Source organism: Dioscorea cayenensis, chromosome 11 (assembly GCF_009730915.1).
Source record: "Dioscorea cayenensis subsp. rotundata cultivar TDr96_F1 chromosome 11, TDr96_F1_v2_PseudoChromosome.rev07_lg8_w22 25.fasta, whole genome shotgun sequence".
Classification (NCBI taxonomy): domain Eukaryota; kingdom Viridiplantae; phylum Streptophyta; class Magnoliopsida; order Dioscoreales; family Dioscoreaceae; genus Dioscorea; species Dioscorea cayenensis.
Window position 1 is genome coordinate 2,360,153 of NC_052481.1, and position 19,749 is coordinate 2,379,901.

Genomic DNA, 19,749 nt, shown 5'->3' on the forward strand with positions numbered 1-19,749 from the left:
GTAACAATAGACTTGGGAATCAAAGGATCCCAAATCCATTGGTCAAACTCTATAATTTATTTTTTTAATTTTTTTTAATATTTTAAATATTATAGTGATTACATCTAATCAAGTGAGGTTTAATTAAGACAAAACCTAATCCAATTTCAAAATGCTTTAATCTTTAGATTAAGTCAATGAAGCCTTTTTCCCCTCTAGAATCTCTCTAATTTGTCTGAATTTTTTTTTAGATTTTTTTATTTTGATTAATATATTAATTTATTTAAAATTAGGTCAAGGTTTAGATATACATAATTTTTTAAATATATATATATATATATATAATATCATATGCATAAAAATTCATAGTTATCAACAGTGTTTGGGTCAATTAGTATCAGGCTTCTTGCGTAGGACGTTCATTTCGGAGAGGACCCGAAATCAAACCTCATGTCCTACTACGCTTGCTTGTCCAGTCGTCCACTTGTCGCCTTTCTCAAAAATTCATAGTTACAAAAAAATAGAGCAAATTTTTAATTCCAAATTTGTAACTAAATAAATTTCAATTTTCTGATTTGATAAATATTTTTAATGGTTTTTTAGTTTATTATTGCATTAAATAATTAAAGCATTAACTATAATAAATCAGTTCTCCTTTCAGCATCAGTCAAAGGAAATAAATATTAAATCCCATATAACATTGTAAAAAACAAATGGAAAAATTAAAAAAAATTAAAAAGAAAAAAATAATAATGTTCCTTCGTGATAAAAAATTCTATTTTTTTAAACGAACCATGAAATTTCTACCCAAGAACGGATGAAAGGTTGCATTCAGAGTTGAATTTTGTAAGTCATTTTTGCATCTGCACCCCTGTAAAATCTCATAATTATCCCTAAACAAGATAGAATCAAAATATTTATGTTAAAATACCCAAAAAAAAAAAATTACTCATCACCCCTTATTTGTTTAAATATTATTTTCATGTTTTTAAAATTTTTATTTTCTATTTTCAGACAATTTCTTTTGTAATACATTTTAGATAAAATTATTTTTCAATAACATTAATTATATATATTATTTAAAATGATATAAATAAAACAAAATTAAATTAAAAAAGCATGCAGTAATAACAATTTTTTTTCACTGGTAACAAGTAAAAAAGCCACAAAAGAGAAAGAAAATTAATCTTATATGGTAAACAATCAAATCAAGTCTTGCTTTTTTACAACATGGGTTGAAAAAATAATGGCAAGAAAGAAGAAAAGCTGGTGCATGATGCGCCACTAGTGATATTTATTAATTAATTTATTTATTTTTATGAGCACATTAATAAATGGTCCCTAGAATTTGGTCATCAAAGTCTGCTATACAAGAGCTTGGTCAAAGTGGTCAAATTGGTCAAAGTGTACAACTTGTGGTAATGACTTATGGAACGTGTATTTATTACCAATTCTTTGCATATTAATCATTAAAGTGGATATTTTTATTATTGGGTTAAATTAAAAATAATAATAATAAGTTGCATCCCTTATGGAGAATAAACTACCAAAGGAGAGTATAAGTGACTTTTGAATATTTTGGTATATTTATTTCTATATAAATCCAATCAAATTATCAATGAAATCATAATAAAATTACTTTGGCAATGATGATGCTTTTCAGCATAAATTAATTGATATTATTTATAAAATTAATTAATAAATAAAATATTTCATGATCTGCTTTAAAAAAAATTAATTTAGCTGAAATAATCATATTTATTGAACGTAACATTGCATACCTCACCTCTTAACTTTTGCGCTTTTGTCAGCATAGTTTTTAGTATGACAACTAAAATTATCAATGATGATGATGATAATAAGTTATATATATATAAGATTGTTAAGATAATGATGTTTATTTTAGTTTGGTTAGGATATCTTTGATTTAAATATTTAAGTTAGTTGTGTGTTGATTAAAACTCAAATTAGTAGAGATTATCTTTCTAGAATTTTGCCTTTATAAAGGCTTCAATGATTATGAATAAAGTGTGCAGTTTTCTTCATCTCTTCTTTTAAGTTATCAAAGATCACTTATCTATGGATGCATATAGATAAGAAATTTATGAACGTCTCACAACAATCGTTAAATCATTATGTAACGGTTATTGTTTTATTATATTACTAACCTCATCTCCGGGGTTAATAATGAGATAGAAATCGTTAAATGGACGATCTATCTGTTGAGGGACGTCCATAGATTACAAATCTATGGAAGCCCATAAAGGATGTTTTGCCATATATATATATATATATATGATCATTTATCTAAAGACACCTATAGATAAGAAATCTATGAACAATAGTTAATATAGTAACAAGTATACTAATTATTGTTTAGAAAAATACAATACACAGCGTGATCCAATGAATGATAATTGAACATCCATAGATTTTTTATCTATGAACATCCATAGATAATATTTTATCATATATATATATATATATATAATTTTGGTATATTAAAAATCATACATGTGTGAAGAAGATAGTCATCAAGGAAGAAATGGTAATTTCTTAGCAATTTTTAATATAGACTAAAAGGTTGAAGCATTCTTTGATTGAAAGATCAATTAATCAAGAAAAAAGGAAAAAAAAATGTGACTATGAAAGGAAGAACACATGAATTGACTTAAAAATTACTACATAAGTGGGTTTTTGGAATAATTAAGAAATAATAAGCAATTAAGAAGTTTAATTAATAAATAATAGAGATGAAGATGAAGCATTGGAATGAGGGTCCCATTTTCACATGGGAATGCAATGTCTGCACATGCTGTTACAAGTAGTATCAATCACATGAGAATGGGAAGAGTTGGAGGTCACCATTATAAGGAATCAATGCCTGCTTTCAAAACCACAAACCAAAAAAGAGTGATACTTCTTGGATTTCTTGTGAATATGCTCTGTCTCACAAAATTTAACTGTTTCTTGCTCACGGGCAATGCACACTCAAATTTAATACATATATACATAAATACAAATATATATATCATAATCTATTGTCATAAAAAATTTCACATCAATTTGAAAAAAAAAAAAATCAATAAAATGATTATATATTAAGTGATAGCAGATGAAAAGGGGCAAGAGATATGACCAAAAATGTAAGACAATGGAGAATAATTGTGCAACACAGTTATATACATTGAAACTTTATAAAAAGATAAATATGTAAAAACACCAAAATATCATCAACCTAATAATGCATTTTTATTCTCAAACCATTCTCATTCTCTATCCAAACATAGCTTGCATTACAATATAATTCATGTTTGGAATACAAGGTTGGTTTTCATTAAACTTCTGCAACTCCATAATATTATAGATAGCTCAATACTTAACCATCATATATATATATAAAGCAGAGTTACCTTGTCTACTTAATTTCCAACTTTGAAGTAGCATCCTTGTCAGCAAACCAAGTGAACTCTCCATTCTCAAGTGAAACCCTCTGAACAGGAAGAAGAGCACCGGATTCAGAGTTGTAATGATCATGGCCTAATGCCTTCTTCACTGCATCAGCTAATTCAGCTCCAGTTACCACAAGGAAAATATTAGCAGACACATTGATCACTGGAAATGTAAAGGTAATTCTCTGAGGTGGTAGTTTGGGGGAGTCCTTAATGTAGGTCACCCAACGTTCCTTTTCGTTGAGTAGAGGGTGGCCGGGGAATAGAGAAGCTATGTGACCATCTGGACCCATTCCTAGTAGCATGAGATCAAATATTGGGAAGCCAGTGGTAGCTGAGACCTTAAGAATTCCAGTTCTGACTAGATATTTCAAGCATGCTTCATAATCATCTGCGGCTCCTTCAGGTGGCAAGGTGTCATTAATGGCATAAACTTGATCAGCTGGAATCGGCACCTGACAAGAAGGCGTTTAGGGTTCACTAATTGAGTTTGATCATCAAATTTGAAAAAGTCTCATCAAGCTGGAAAGGCCAAAGGTTTAAGAATTTTATGCCCTCACTTCATCAATAGTTCCTGACTTATGATGATTTTTTAGGAAGAATAGGCATGAAACACACTTCCAAAATATTTTCACTCTGCCCATATAATTTTGGAGAGGTCGGTAGATATGTAAATGTAAGACAACTTAACACAATTCAATTTGAAAAGAACCACATGCTGAATTTCTAAAACAAGAAAAAACTGGCGGTATAAGAGTTTATGTTCCCACTTCATGGACAATTCCCGATAACTTCCAGTGAATGTTTTAGGCGGATGTGACATAAAATCTACTTCTAAAACCCCCTCATTTCACCGAGATGGTTAGAGACATGAGATGATTTAACACAATTTTTCAAAAAAAGATATGCATTCTCCATTTCTAGAAAAAAAAAACTTCTTTGCTCTATTTGTTTGGGCCCAATCAAGAAGAGACAAAAACATATGCTAGTTTCACATGTGGTGCAAAAGGTTAGCTCAAACTTGTTTCTTCAAACCAACACTTGTTTAATTGATTGATTTGGCACTAATATATCTACCTACTATATAAAAACAATATTCTAAACCACCAAAGAGTAAAATAAACTAATTTCATGCCATTCATTATATATTCGGACAAACACTTATCTAATTCATTGATCCGGAGACTAATAACTGCACCAATTATGGGGGAAAAAAATCCAAACAAGCAACAAGTACAATAAACCAATTTGATGGCACAATTCGAGTTTTTCAAAAGTTAAATTAATTGGTATGAGACTAACACCTCTGAAAAGTACACAAAACTCACTATTCCCAACAAACAAAAAGTAGCTAATTTCAGTACTAAAATTTATCACAAAAACAAAACGAAAAGAAAAGGAAGCACATTCATGCTAAAGATTCAGTAATAAATTTAAGAGAAACTAAAGATAGATTAAAAAGAAAACGAAAAGCAGTGATCTTAGCTTGACCTTGGAGAGAAATCCATCAAGTGCGAGCTTGTAATTGCTATCTGGATGATCCTTGGGCACAACCCTCTCATCGACCCAGAACACATGCCATTTCGCCCAATCCACTGAATCCACATACGGAGATCCCACAAGCTTCCTGAATTTCCAATCAATTGAAGAAACCAAAGATCAAAAACCCTAAAAAAATTGGTGGAATAGGTTGGGATCATCATTCACTCACCTCAGAGAGTCGATGAGGGTGCCGCCGGAGAGGACGACGGTGAATGTAGCGCTGTGACTGGTGATCTGGTTGGAGAGCTTGGCCGTGTGCTCCGCCAGCGAGATGGAGAGCTCCTCTTCGGTGTCGAAGATGAGAACCTTTTGGTTCTCTTTGGATGCCATCGATGAAGAAGACGAGCTTTCTCAGTGGGGACTGTGAAGACTATTTATAAAGGAACCTTATCGGGTCGGATCCAAGATAAGATTTTCAGATTCGAACCCGTTTTCTTTTTAGAATGTTGGGAATTGAATATAATGGGAATAAGAACAAGAATGAAATGCGAATTAATATATATATATATATATTTATATTTATATTTATATTTCTTTTATTTATTTTATAAAAAATGGAAAAGGAAAAAAACCCTTGTTTTTTTTTATTTTTGCAAAATAAGAATAGAGATTTTTTTTAACCGTTACCAAGCTGTCACATGAATAAAATCATCATTTTATTTAAAAATCAACTTATAAGACATAGAAATATATATGTATATATTTTAGTTTATTAATCTCTTCTAAAATTTTACTAAATAAAAAAAAACTTAAATCCCGAAAATTAAATAAAATTATATTAAACATAATATTTTTTTTTATACTACGTTAAAGTTTTTTACATAAATAGATGATTTTACTCATGTCAAAAGTTAAGTTAACATTGTTTTACAAATTTAAAAAACTTTATATCATAAAATCATAAACAAAAATCAAAAAATAAAAAAACATACAAGTTTTTTTTTTTTACTTTCCAAACAAAATCCCCAGCCAGTATGAAGGTTTCCAAGGCAGTTTATGAAACAATATAACCAGAAAAATAACTTATAATACTTTAGAAAGGGCATTTGGTAATAAATTTTTCAGTTTCAAAAGGGTGTTAGAATTTCCATGATGTAAAAGACATTGCTTTATGATAATCCATCCAAATGCTAGAAGGATTTTTAAAAAGCTTTAAAAAATTATCCGAACAGGACAAAAGAATAATAATGAGAATGAATATGGAGGTAATCAACAACACAATAACTTTGATGCATCTGACGATATTTTTCATGCCAGTGTATTGTTTCACAATGCCCACCACAAACTGCATAAGTGGAGTGCAATCACTTTGTTGAGCATAAACTTTTAAAAGGTGGCATGATTGGTAATCACAGGAGATACAGCATTATTTGTCAAACCAAAAGACACAGTGAAGCAAACAAAGCTACTCATACAAGGTCGAAAACTCCGGCAGTTCATAAACCGATGATCGATAACCTATTCATACCGTATTAGTCACAGGTTCGCAAAATTGGGTAACTTTGAAGCCGCGTCCTTATCAGTAAACCATTTAAGTTCCCCTTCTTTGAGTGAAACCATCTCGACGGGCAGTACATCATATGAGTTTTGATCAGGTCCGAGTGCCTTCTGCACGACACTGGCTTTGCCAGCTCCAGCTACTACAAGGGCGATATTAGAAGATGCATTGATCACCGGAAATGTGAGCGTGATTCTCTCAGGTGGTGGCTTGGGGGAGTCAGTTATGTGTGTTACCCACCGTTGCTTTTCATTAAGTAGAGGGTGGCCTGGAAAAAGAGAAGCTATATGACCGTCTGGTCCCATTCCTAGTAGCATGAGATCGAACTCTGGGAATTCTGTAGCGGTTGATAATTTCAGCACCCCAGTGTTAACCAAATGTTTTAAACAGGTTTCATAATCATCTGCAGCTCCCTCAGCTGATAAGGAATCATTAATGGCATAAACCTGACCTGGTGGAATTGGAACCTGACAAGTAGGCAGAAAATATGACTTTTAGTTTAATTATCAAAAATCTTCCCTCAGCATGATAAATCTTGTATCTATAGAAAGGAGTTTGTACCATCCTCCCAATTTGAAAATGTGTACATAGTCACTAACAAAATCGAACTTTGAAGATCCGAAAAGAAAAGATCATAAGGAAAAAGTAAAAGACAATTGCAAAAGTAAATAAGATTAGTACAGAAGAAGCAAGACTAATTTTGATGGAGTATTGCTAACATGTTACTGAAATTAAATCATAAAATTGGAAATCAAACACTAGTTAATCAAGCTAATTACTTGTTGCTTAAATAAAAAAGTCCATCATTGTCTGGTCATTAAAAACTATCCCGAATTCAGCTAACTATGCCAGAATTTTATGGTATAGGGTTACAATTGGATTGACACCCAATTTGGTTGATCAAAATTACATCCAGTTCAGTGTGAATAGTGTTGATCGCTGTCCAATTGAGTCATAATTGATCCATATTGCCCCACAATCTTAACAGAAAGAACAGCATCAATTGCACATTTGTGGATGCAAGTTCGTTATTAAAGTCTTCATCCATGTCTAAGCTTATTAGTACACATGTCTTGCAATTTCTCACTTTGATTTGATCTTCATGTCATGCTTCATATATAAGTTAGTTATGATAATACTCCTATAATAAAGGAGTCATGTTAGGTGTCTTCATGTATTTAAGCTTTGTCTTTATAACAATAAAGTATCCCATTCTCATAACTCTTTATGGTATCAGAGTCTTTATCTTATACAAGTTTGATCCACTTTTTTTCTTTTCCTTACCTGCCTCACACACCGATCATACCACACATCCAATGGCCTTCTTCATCTGGCAAACTTCTATTCTCAATGCTAACAATACAAACACCAATAACCATATTGTGCAATTCAATCCTTCCTCACAACTGCCTATTAAATTACAAGGTAGCTCTAATTTTTCTACTTCGAAGGCCCAATTGATGTTGCTTCTCGATGGCCATGAACTCACTGGGCATCTCAATAGTTCTACACTTTGCCTAACAAAAACAATCACTCGCGACAACACATCTGAAATCAATCCAGTGTATCGCCTTTGGGTTCGTCGAGATCGCCTCATTCACCAAGCAATGATGGCCTGCATCCATCATCGATGGCACATCCAATAATGAGAAAGCTTGGCCCTTCTTCACACCACCTATGCCAATAAAAATCGCGCCCGCATCTATAGCTTACTGGATCAACTCAGTCGCATCACCAAGGAAGACAAGAGTGTCTCTGAATATCTCCATCAGGTTCGCACCATTGCCAATAAGCTTACCACTGCCGACTCACCAGTAATCAAAGCAAAACTCATAATCAAAATTCTCAACGGACTTGGTCCTGATTTTCACGAAGTATCAGTGATAATCCGCAATTGTAGTATTTCAATTGAATATCCTGAGCTTTACGAAAAGCTTCTTGATCATGAACTCTTTCCCCGTCATCAAGTAAAATATGTTTCGTCACCAATAACGGCAACCGTCGCAAGTAGGACCAATAACAACAACATGATGGGCAAACGCAACAACTGTCGGAATACTTGGCGCTTTTGCAACAACTGTCGGAATACTTGGCGCTTTTGCAACAACAATGGCACCTCTCCGGCTTGGCGTCCTAATCTCAAGCACAAGCACGCACTTCAATGGCATCAACAAAATTCTAACACCATCAATAATGGTGTTCGATGCCAACTATGCAATCACCCCGATCATGTCGCCTCAATTTGCCGAAACAAGTCACATAACCATCTTAAGGCTAAAGCAAACTTTGTCAGTAGCTCTCATGCATCTGCAATCCCATAGATTCTAGGCACCGGTGTTTCACATCATATTACCACTGAGCCACACAATATGCCTGAATACAATGGCTTTAAAGAAGTTACACTGGGAGATGGAAACAAAATCCCAATTTCTCATAATGGTTCAACTCAATTTTATGCATCTTAACACTACTTTTCAGCTATCTAATACTCTAGGTGCCCCTCAAATTATACACAATTTAATTTCAGTTTCCACCTTTTTGCAAAGATAACATAATGTCTGTGGAATTTTTTCCTTCTAGTTTTATTATTAAGGATCTGGCAACACGGACGCCATTGGTGCACAGTGGGAGTAGCCACAGGTTGTAGAAGTAGCCGATTATTTCTTCCCTAGCTTCTCCACAAGCTTGTTAAATATTGGCTTAATATCCTTAAGATGAAGCCAAATCTTGATCCATTTTAATCCGACGGTCTAGATTACTCTATTGTTTATATAAGATTATGCTTGTTGGGTGTTGTGAAGTAATGAGAGAAAAGAGGGCGAGAAAGAGCGGGTGAGTTTTCTTGTATTTAGAGAGTGGAAAAAGTGAAGGTGTAAAGGAGAGCTCTTGTTCTTGCTTGATCTTATTAAAGCAAAGTAAGACCCTTGTTTTTGAGGTAAGGCTAGTTCTTAGAGCTTGATAACTCTCTTGTGGCTTTATGCCAATTTCTTATACTCTTGTACTCTTGTTATTCTTCATGATATAGTGAAGCATGTTCTCCTATAGATGTAGGCTTGTTCTTAGCCAAAACATGTTAAATTGGTGTCTTTTACATTTTTTTTTCTGAGATTGGTTGTATATTGCCCTTGCATTGTCTATTCATTGTGCCATTGCTAGGTATTGTGATATTGCACATCAAGTGTTCGATGAATTGCCACACTAATTCACCGCTTCCTCACACGCAACAAAGCTTACATCGCCTCTTCCAAAGTATCCCTTGAAACCTGGCATTGTCGACTCGGACATCCACATGCTAAAATTTTAAATTTTATTTTAAATACTTCCTTTGTCCGCACGAGACAAATTTACTTTTTGCAATTCATGCTTATCAAATAAATCTCATCGACAACCATTGCTCAACTTACTTCGTCAAGTTCCAAACCTTTTCACATCATTTTTAGCAATCTATGAGGACCGTCTCCTGAGCTTTCTCTTGACAAAAAATTATATTATTGCCTATTTTTTTATCACAATACAAAATACACTTGGATCTGCACTTCACATTGTAAAAGTGAGGTCAATGCAGTTTTTCAAAAATTGTCCCTTGGTGGAAAAACACTTCAATTCTCAAATATTATCCTTTTACCTTGGCCAAGGTGGTGAGTTTCAAAGTCTTACTTCCTATCTAAGTTCCAATGGTATACAACATCTCATTGCTCCCCCATACACACCACAAAGAGTTGCCCTTGTTGAACGTCGTCATCGACATTGTTTTTAAAATCGAATGAGGCGTGCGCCTTGAGGCGCGCCTCAAGGCGAGGCGCAAGGGAACAGCCTCAAGGCGCACGCCTTGAAGTTGAAAAATGAGGCTTAAGCCTCACTGGCAAAAGTCGCACGCACTGAGGCGCACCGCCTCAGTGTGTGTGAGGCTTAAGCTTCAAAAATCCTGATTTTTGTAATATCATTTTAATTTCTAAAGCAAATAAAAAATATTTATATGTATATACTTTCATTAATAAAAACTTATATATGTAAAATTCAATAAAAAAAACTCATCAACACCTATGATTTTGCATGTAGTACGTACCAATTTAATTTTTTAATCTAAAGATTATGTAAAAATGACAATTTATCAAGATAAACTACAAATAAGATAAGATGAGTTACAAATAAGATAAAATTACATATAAGATAAGATGGTTACAAATAAGATAAGTTATAATTTTATTAATTTTTGAAAAAAAAAATTTATTTTATAAATAAAAATAATATATTTTAATAAGTTTCAAAAAAATATTTATTTTATAAATAAAAATAATATATTTATTACTTTGTATTTGGTAGACAATATTGTTGTTTTTTCCAAAAAAAATAAATTTTGAGGCTTACGCCTCGCCTCACGGTTGAGAAGCGCCTCGAAACCCGCCTTGGGTTTTTAAAAACCTTGGTCATCGACACATTACAGAAACAACAAGAACATTGCAATATGAAGCTTCTCTTCCATCCAATCTTTGGTCATTTGCTTGTCACTATGCAGTATATCTCATCAATCATCTATCAACCTCTATTTTACATTGTCGTTTTCCATTTGAAATCCTATTCCAAGAAAAACCATATTACAATTCCTTAAAAATCATTGGGTGTCTTTGTTATCCATGGCTCAAGCCATATTCCCATAACAAACTTGCACCACGATCAACTCCTTGTGTTTACTTGGGCTTCTCTCTCACGCATCATTGCCATCAATGCTTTGACCCTCTTAAGTCTAAATTTTATTTGACTCGTGATGTGATTTTTGTAGAAAACGTGTTTCCCTTCAAAACCATGTTTTCTACACTAAAAGTTATATCAAACAATCATTTCAGCAAAACCAATCAGTATTATATTGCATCCTTCTACATCTACTTCAAATATCTTAATATTTTTATTCTCACTCTTATATGCATAGAATACTCCTAAAGCATTAGCTTTTGAGTACAACAACTTCCTAGCAGCAATACCCAGGGAAATCACTAGCACAGGCCATAGAACATTCCATAACAAAATATTTCAGTAAACTTGTGCACAAGCTAAAGAAACATGATTCACAATAACATGTCACAAATTGAAGAGAACTTGAAGGTTCTCATAACAATCTAACTGTTCAACCTAAAAGTGGCATTTAATAACTAGCCAAGAGTAAGGAGTTGAAGAAAGCCTTCCATGTTTCTAAATAAATTATTCTTTTAGGCAGTTGAAGGTTAGGTTGTAAGCAAAAGTAACTTCCTGTTATTGTCCCTTAAACAATACCTATTCCTACATCCGACTGGATGAGCATAAGAAAATAAACTTTTAGTAGTCTTCCGAAAAAAAATTATAACACATAGCGGGATATGAATATTGAGAACTGACTACTCATGCACATCAAGTTATAACCTTACTCAAGTTAAGTGAGCTAGAAACATAAGATGAATCAACAACTTGTACAATGGAAAACACATGTTATTATGAGTTCACAGAACATTTGCCTGTTTAAGAACTATATTGAAAAAGAAAACTTATGTGCAACAAATTTTCATAAATTTGAACCAAATGTGTAATGATGTTATACATACAAGAACCAATCATCTGAAAGTTCAATCCAAAATAAAGGCCAAAGAGACCTCAAACTAGCTCGCCGGAGAACAACACTCTCATTCAACTTAGATATAAGCAACACAAACACTAAAATCCTTATTTCTCACAATAAATCCCTATTCTAAACATCCTAAAAACACAAGCACAAGACCTCAATCCAACAAAACCTCTTGAACATACTAGTTGAAACTTCAAACACCATGTCCTAAACCAGTAAAACATCTCCTTTCCTCCATTATATTCAACCATTACATTCATAAACAGCAAAAAAAAAAAAATGCACAATTGATTAAAAAGGGATGCTGATCAAAGCACATCAAAGTACAATCAATGCGACATGAACAAGATGAATTAAAAGGTCAAACAGAGATTTTTATTTTTTTAGTATCACCTTGGAAAGAAACCCATCATACGCGAGCTTGTAATTGCTATCTGGATGATCCTTGGGCACCACTCTCTCATCAGCCCAGAACACATGCCACTTCCCCCAGTTCACAGAGTCCACATACGGAGATTCCACCAGCTTCCTACATTCCCCACCAATCAGACAATCAAAACATCAAGAAAAACACCAAATCCTCTCGAAAAATCCCAGAATGAGATCGGAATTTCACCTGAGAGACTTGATAAGGGAGCCACCGGAGAGAACAACAGTGAATGCGCCCCTATCGTTAGTGAACTTCTCAGAGAGCTCAGCAGTGAACTTCGCCAGAGAAACCGAGAGCTCCTCCTCGTTCTCGAAGACCAGAACCTCCTTCTTCCCTTCAGATACCTTGATGGGAGTAAAGGCCATGGCGAATGGCCGGCGAGGATCAATCCGTCCACAGGTGATGCTTATCGGAGCGAAGCGGCGTCCGAAGAAGATCGATCGATGAGATGTGAAGGTGGTGCACAGGATCGGCGGCAACAACGGCGCCGGCGAGCGGCGGAGATGGACGGAAAGGGCGGTGGAACCGAGAGAGATCGCAGAGGAAACCATGTTATTATAGCTTAGTTTGATGAGAAGGATTGATTGAAATGAGTATTTATAGCCGTTGAGATCTTGATGAACGGATGAGATTGGAGTTGATAGTATCGGGTCGGGTTTGTTATTGATCATTGGATCCCAAACCCGTTAATGCTAATTGGACCCGGCTTGGAACGCCCATGTTGGCCCATTAGTAGCCCATGATAATTTTGTCATTGTTTGGGTCAGTGTTGATATTTATTTTTAGTTATTGTTTATTTTTTTAATAAAAAAATTGAGGGCATAAACATTTGTTATTTTTTTAAAATATAAATTTATTAAGTTTTTTTTTTTGGTATATTTTTTTTCCTATGTCAAAATTAATTTAATGGCAAGTTAAAATTAGTCTAGAAACAAAGATAAAGTGTTAGAAATTACAGATGTTGGAGTAGTGAACAAGATGACTGAGGGGTGCAGATGCACCGACTTTAAGAACGAATTCGTCTCTTTTTTTTAGTGCAACGAAAACAGCAGTACAATAGCGATGTTCTCCCATGATACAACAGTCGTTTTCTCCAATTCGTGCATCAGAACAGAGAAGAATTGAGTGCTCTTCGTGTGAATAAAACAGATAAAAAAACAGTCCAAAAATTAACAGTGTGACGCACAAAGAAAATCGGTGCATTCGTATCGGCATCATGCGCCTACATGAGTTCAAGCCGAATTCCAAATCCAAATTCTGAATACCATCATTATAATGCTCTAAATTTTTGAGTTTGACCGAATGGTACATTGAACAATGACATTAAATTTATTTAAAAACTATAAATATCTTAAATTTTGCCGACATGCAAAATATTTATCATGATTAGATCTCAAAATATCAGTTTCTTTGTAAGATTATGTTTCAATACACTTGATCAGTGGGGCAAATGTTCTATTCAATCTTGTCTATTACTTGGTGGGTATACTAATGTTAGTCATCATTAACTATATTTTGTGGTCCTTTGACTTGTAATTAAAATGACATCTTATTACCTAAATGTACTTGAAATAAAGGCCCTTAATCATGTTGTCGACATGTAAAGGTTAGAAACAATGAACTCCGAAGGTGGCTATTGGATCACTTTCAAGACTTCAAAATAAGAAGTCCTACAAGATTAATATAAGACTTTAGAGGTGACCTCAAGGTCCTTGCACTTAGTTTATAGGTGTGAGGATTCCTTAGACGGTGAAACTTAATATCTAAATCTTCAAGTTGTCTTCAAGTTGTTCTACTTGTTATGATTAAAGTTAAATTTTTATATATTTAACCACACTCTTCTTTACTTAGGAATATATAACTCTTGAATTTGAGCAAGTATATTTGTACTATGAGTGGGTAGTACATGTTCTTAAATGGATACACTAACAATTTAAGGAATTAGTAGATATATGTAAGAAAGTAACTTGAGAATAAGAGTGGATAAATCTGAGAGGTTAGCTAACATTTTTTAAGCGGGACGTGTAAAAATGGATATATTTGTAATTTGAGAGGGTAGTAGCTATTTCAAGCTAGTTATAAACTTTACCTACTCTTCCTAGATTCTGAAAAAGTGGTGTATTATTCAAAGCAAATAGCCTTGCAATTTGAGGGTGTAATAGATGTCATTGAACTGACTCATTCTTTTTTTGCAACATCTTGTCTACTGAGTGAGTTATTCTAAATTCACTTACATTCTCTTTTCTTTCTTTTCTTTCTTTTCTTTCCAACCTCTTGACTGCCGAAACTCTTGCTCTTATTTCTCTCCCTGTTTTTTTTTTATTTATTTATTTAGTGAAGAAGAATAGGTGTTGTTAATAGAGTTATATAATATATATATATATATATAAAGAATATTACGAGGAAAAACATAAAAAACAAGAGGAACTTGAATATAAGAAGGAAAAAGGGAAGCATGCCCAAGAAGATAGGGAACACGGAACACCATTTTTCTCTTGAATTTAAAAAAGAAAAGAAAAACATGTTTTAGAAAAAAGAGAACAATAATAACAACAACAACAAAATGAAAAAAGCCATGGATAAAAAAGGAGTATGTCGAAGAAGAAGAATATGAAAAATAAAAATAATGAGAAAAAGGAAAGTAAAAAAATAAGTAATAGGGGTAATTTTGGTATTATAAGAATTGAAAATTTTTTAATTGATGCATGCAGAGAGTAGGTCATTTTCCTTGATGCACGCTTGAGAGTGAGGGATGATCACAACTCATGAATGTATCACCACCCAATTAATGCTATTTATATTCTTGATTTTTTTTAAGAAATTTTTAATTCTTAATGTAACGTACATAATTATTTAAAAAACCTCCTAAACCTTGCATGTTAGGATTTTTATAAATGTGAATAGACCAGTTATAAAGGTGCAAAGATATAGTAGCTTTTGTATGTTAAAGAATGCTTATGCCAAACGCACAAAACATATATTCTATTTGTTAAAATACAATTAGAGAAACATTCAAAGCATCAAGAAAAGTATTTTGAAAAATATTTACAAAAATATTAAAAAAAAAGTAGAGTCTCAGGAGATAACACGACGAGGGTATAATCTAGCTGTGAGAGGGATAGCCATTTCACAGGAAAGTTTGAGAACTTCAGATAGATCGACAAGTGTCTCATTTGATAGAGGAGCCCATTCAAACTCATGTAGTAGTGAAGCAACCCAAAAACTGACCGTAGTCATTGCTAGGGATTTACCTGGACAATTTCTCCTGCCTGAACCAAATGGTGCAAGTCGAAGATCTGATCCTAGAATCTGGAACTCAGTAGAGTTAGATCCAATAAATCTTTTAGGACAGAATTTATGAGGGCTCTCCCACACATGCGGGTCATGTGTAATGGCCCACATATTGACCATAGCGGTGGTCCCTGCGGGGACATAATTCCCATCCACTTGTGTATCACAAGTGGCCAACCGAGCCCAAGAGAGTAAGGGCCCTGGTGGGTGGAGTCTTAGCACCTCTTTGATCACTGCATTTAAGTACACTAATGATCCAACATCTATTTCTGTCACTGTTCGATGAATCCCCACTACCCTATCTAATTCTTTATGCACCTCATCTTGAACATCCTGGTGCATAACTAGCCTTGCCAATACCCACTCTATCAACACCGCCACAGTATCAGTGCCCCGAAATATCATCTCCTATAAAAATAGTAAACAATAAACAAAAAAAAAATATCATAATTATCAATATTTTTAAAATGTACCCCCAAAATAAATACAGTTATCATGCTTTATTCAATTCAATTTTTTTTTCTTTTTATTCAAATCATAATTGAATTTATCAAAAAAATAAACAACATTTTTGCATGTGTGATAGATAATTATATTATTTTTTATAAAAAAATCTCCTTAATAATACAACATATTATTATTATTATTATTATTATTAAAAAATAACCTAAACTCACCCAAAGCACAGCGGCCATGTCTGTGTCTGACAACCTATCCTCATACTCATACTGTAAAGAGAGGAGAACATCCACAAAGTCAGGAACTAGTTTGGCAGCACCGTCACGGTGTTCATCTATGAGCCTACTCACAAACCTATTAACTTTAGGCACGAGCCTAGCACACCTAACCCTGATCCCTTGCGGATCAAACCAGAACCCGAACCCAAACTCGAATCCGGATAAAAAACCCAAGTGGTCCGACCAATTAAGCGTGCCCAATAACTCATAAGCTTCATCGACTAAACCCCTTAACTCCCTCATCTCTTCACTCTCCGACAAAATCTCATACCCCCGACCAAACACCGACCACATCATGTGATTCAACGCCGCACGCTTAACAACCTCACGTGCGCCGACACTATCACCACTACACGACAAACACCGAAGCGCCGCCACCATTTGATCGGCGATTAGCTTGCGACGCGGCGAGGATGCGGCGATTTGTTTGGGAGAGAACAAGTGGGTGGCGGCTATGCGGCGCAGCGCGCGCCAGTAGGAGCCGAACGGCGCGAAGCCGATGGCGCGGTGGAACATCAGCGCGTGAGCCGAGTACTTAGCTGGTCGATCAACGAAAGCCGAGCTGTTTAAGATCTCTTTAGCCACGTCTGGGTTTGAAGTTATGACGACTCTAGTGTTGCCAAGACTGAAAGCCATTAATCTCTCGGCTTTGTGAGCTTTGGCTTTGGCGGCGAGCTTCCGGTGAGCCAAGCCGTGCATGAGGCTCATGCTGCCGATGAGAGGGAAGCCTCTTGGGCCAGGTATCGGCTTGCGGTTGTGGAATCTTAGCTTGGACCAAGCCGAGCCGCCGGGAGTGGCCCAGTGGATGAAGAAGATGGTGACGAAGGTGAGTACAGAAAGGAAGAGGATGCCGGCGAGGGGGAGCTGGTTAGCCGCGCCGGCGAGGAAGCCGGATTTGGTGGCTATGGCTAGAGTTAGATCCAAGCCGGCTTCCATGGATTCCATTATGGCTTGGCTTGGCTTCTGCTCTTGTTAGTGGACAGTGGGTGCCCTTTTATAGAGAGTGTAAAGTTCATGATTGGTCCTTCAATCTCAAGAAACTTTCATTTTGGTCTCCAAACCGTAATAGCGTGAATTTCTTTTTATTTACCTTGATTTTAAATTAATTTTATATTACTAACGTTAGACTTACAGAATATAGTTAAGATATTTATTCTCACAAAAAGTCAAAAATTTAATTCTCACACAATGTATGATGTATAAGGTCTTCAAACATAGAATGAAAATATGTGGTATATTTAAGACAAACCCACATTTTTTTCTATTTTATCAAAATAATAATAATAACAAAAAATTTTTAAAAAAATTTAATTATTTTTTATGTATTATTAAAATATATAAATTATTTTCTTGATTATGGCATAAATATTCTCAATTATAATTTTTTATTACCTATTAAAAACCGATGAAAGTAGCAAACCAGACATTGGTTCAAATATGAAATCACACAAGGACTGAAGTGAATATTTAAATGCAGTAGTCAGGGACTAGTTCGGATTTTCACTTTTATAGAGAGTGAGAGAGAGAGAGAGAGAGAGATGAGGAAGAGGGCACGTGGCGGTGGCGTGGCGGTACGTTGTCGGGTTTTTGAGAGAGGGGAGCACGTGAAGGGCTTTTGGATGGAGGCCCATTAGAGGTTGGGCCGGGCCCATAGTCTTGGCCCATGTGCCGCACTTGATGCCCACGATGGTGACCGTTCGATCGCTGTTCCAAACTGGTGATGAGTTTTTCATGGTGGTCGTTAGTGACACGTGGCGCTGTGGATCCTATGAGCCAACTCTCCTTATGTGTGAAATTACTGTAATGCCCCTCAGTTTTGTTTTTATTCTAAGAAAATGAAATCACGAGATTACCCTTGATGACAATGGCTGTACTGCTGGAGTCTTCATGGATTTCTTTATAATATATATATATATATTTGATGAAAAAAATTGAAGCAAGTTTTATTTGATTAAAAAATAATCTTGCTTTTATTTATTTTATTTTTTTTCCTAATGCGATTATTTTTCATAGTTGTTATATAATATATATATATATATACATATGAGAGTGAAAGCATGAAAGAGCAATGCCTGGCGAAGGTAAAAAGCCAAAGGTAAATAGAGAACCACATACAAAACACTGTCTTCTGATACAACAATAGATGACTATATATATATATATATATATCTATTTGCTTATTTATTTAATAATATAAAACTCATTAGAATTGTGATCTTTAACAATAAGTTTTAGATCTCATGCACTTTTTTTTTGAATAATAGCGACAATGTCGCCTTTTTTATGAATATAAACAGTACTGGAACCCGGATGTACAGTATATTTATAGTATAAAAATATTATAGAAATTCCGAATAAACAGTGTATGAACAGTACGGGAACAGTACTGTTGGGGAAGAGATTTGAACCCATGACCTCCCTCTTACACTTTAATGTCATACCATTGGGCTATCCAATGATTGACAAATCTCATGCACTTTGGAATAAGTAAAAGTTTAGTCATCATATTTCTATTCTTTAGCCAAAAATGGAATGCACAATATGCATGGAGTTGATCTTTTTTCATCATGAAGCAATGCTCTCAAAACCATATATAACACTATGAAAACCCTAAGACACAAACCTTTAAGTCTTTAAAGTCCCATAAGTTGTTTTTCAAATGGGTGAAGGATCATTAAAAGTAAAACCCATATCTTTGGCTGCTATCTCAACTTGTTCTTAAACAATAAACAATAAACAATATGAAACCCACTAAGTTTAGTTCTCCATTACAATATGCATGCATGCATGTATTTTTTTTTTTTTTAGAAGTTCAAAGGTGGCATATAAATATATCTAAAGTGTTCTTAGATTCCAATATGATGCCTTCACAATAATCACCTCCAATATTAGGATTCCAAAGTTTGTTTTTTGTAATCTCTATACGTTGAAAACAAGAAGATCTAATTTGCTTCCAAAACAAATGCATTAAAATAAATCCCTAAAGGTAATCTATATATAGATCTCATATCTATTTAATTAATAAGTTTGTTAAGATACATATATATATATATATACATATAATAGCTTGAGCCAACTTACATATATATATAACACTAAATGATGCATCTTTTGTCCTAGCTACTGTTTGCAAGCTTGGGTTATGTGACCTAGGTAAAGATTTTTTTTATATGAATAAGTTTTTGCATTATATATTCAAAATACTATATAGAATAGTTTGATTATAC

The 19,749-nt window shown here is 34.2% G+C and overlaps 3 protein-coding genes across 3 annotated transcripts; all 3 read right to left on the reverse strand.

Annotated features, from left to right (window-relative positions):
- Positions 1-3,207: 3,207 nt before the first annotated feature.
- Positions 3,208-5,330, reverse strand: LOC120272543 (probable 6-phosphogluconolactonase 4, chloroplastic). Its single transcript, XM_039279383.1, has 3 exons — positions 5,143-5,330; positions 4,923-5,058; positions 3,208-3,886 (listed from the first exon to the last, which is right to left on the reverse strand). Exons 1-3 carry the CDS (start codon positions 5,301-5,303, stop codon positions 3,398-3,400), a joined length of 786 nt encoding a protein of 261 aa, XP_039135317.1. The 5' UTR covers positions 5,304-5,330; the 3' UTR covers positions 3,208-3,397.
- Positions 5,331-6,173: 843 nt separating this feature from the next.
- LOC120272578 (probable 6-phosphogluconolactonase 4, chloroplastic) lies at positions 6,174-13,049 on the reverse strand. Its single transcript, XM_039279438.1, has 3 exons — positions 12,681-13,049; positions 12,458-12,593; positions 6,174-6,938 (listed from the first exon to the last, which is right to left on the reverse strand). Exons 1-3 carry the CDS (start codon positions 13,043-13,045, stop codon positions 6,450-6,452), a joined length of 990 nt encoding a protein of 329 aa, XP_039135372.1. The 5' UTR covers positions 13,046-13,049; the 3' UTR covers positions 6,174-6,449.
- Positions 13,050-15,465: 2,416 nt separating this feature from the next.
- Positions 15,466-17,480, reverse strand: LOC120271967 (cytochrome P450 78A9-like). The gene is made up of 2 exons (XM_039278660.1): positions 16,463-17,480; positions 15,466-16,193 (listed from the first exon to the last, which is right to left on the reverse strand). Exons 1-2 carry the CDS (start codon positions 17,465-17,467, stop codon positions 15,570-15,572), a joined length of 1,629 nt encoding a protein of 542 aa, XP_039134594.1. The 5' UTR covers positions 17,468-17,480; the 3' UTR covers positions 15,466-15,569.
- Between the last annotated feature and the right edge of the window lie 2,269 nt (positions 17,481-19,749).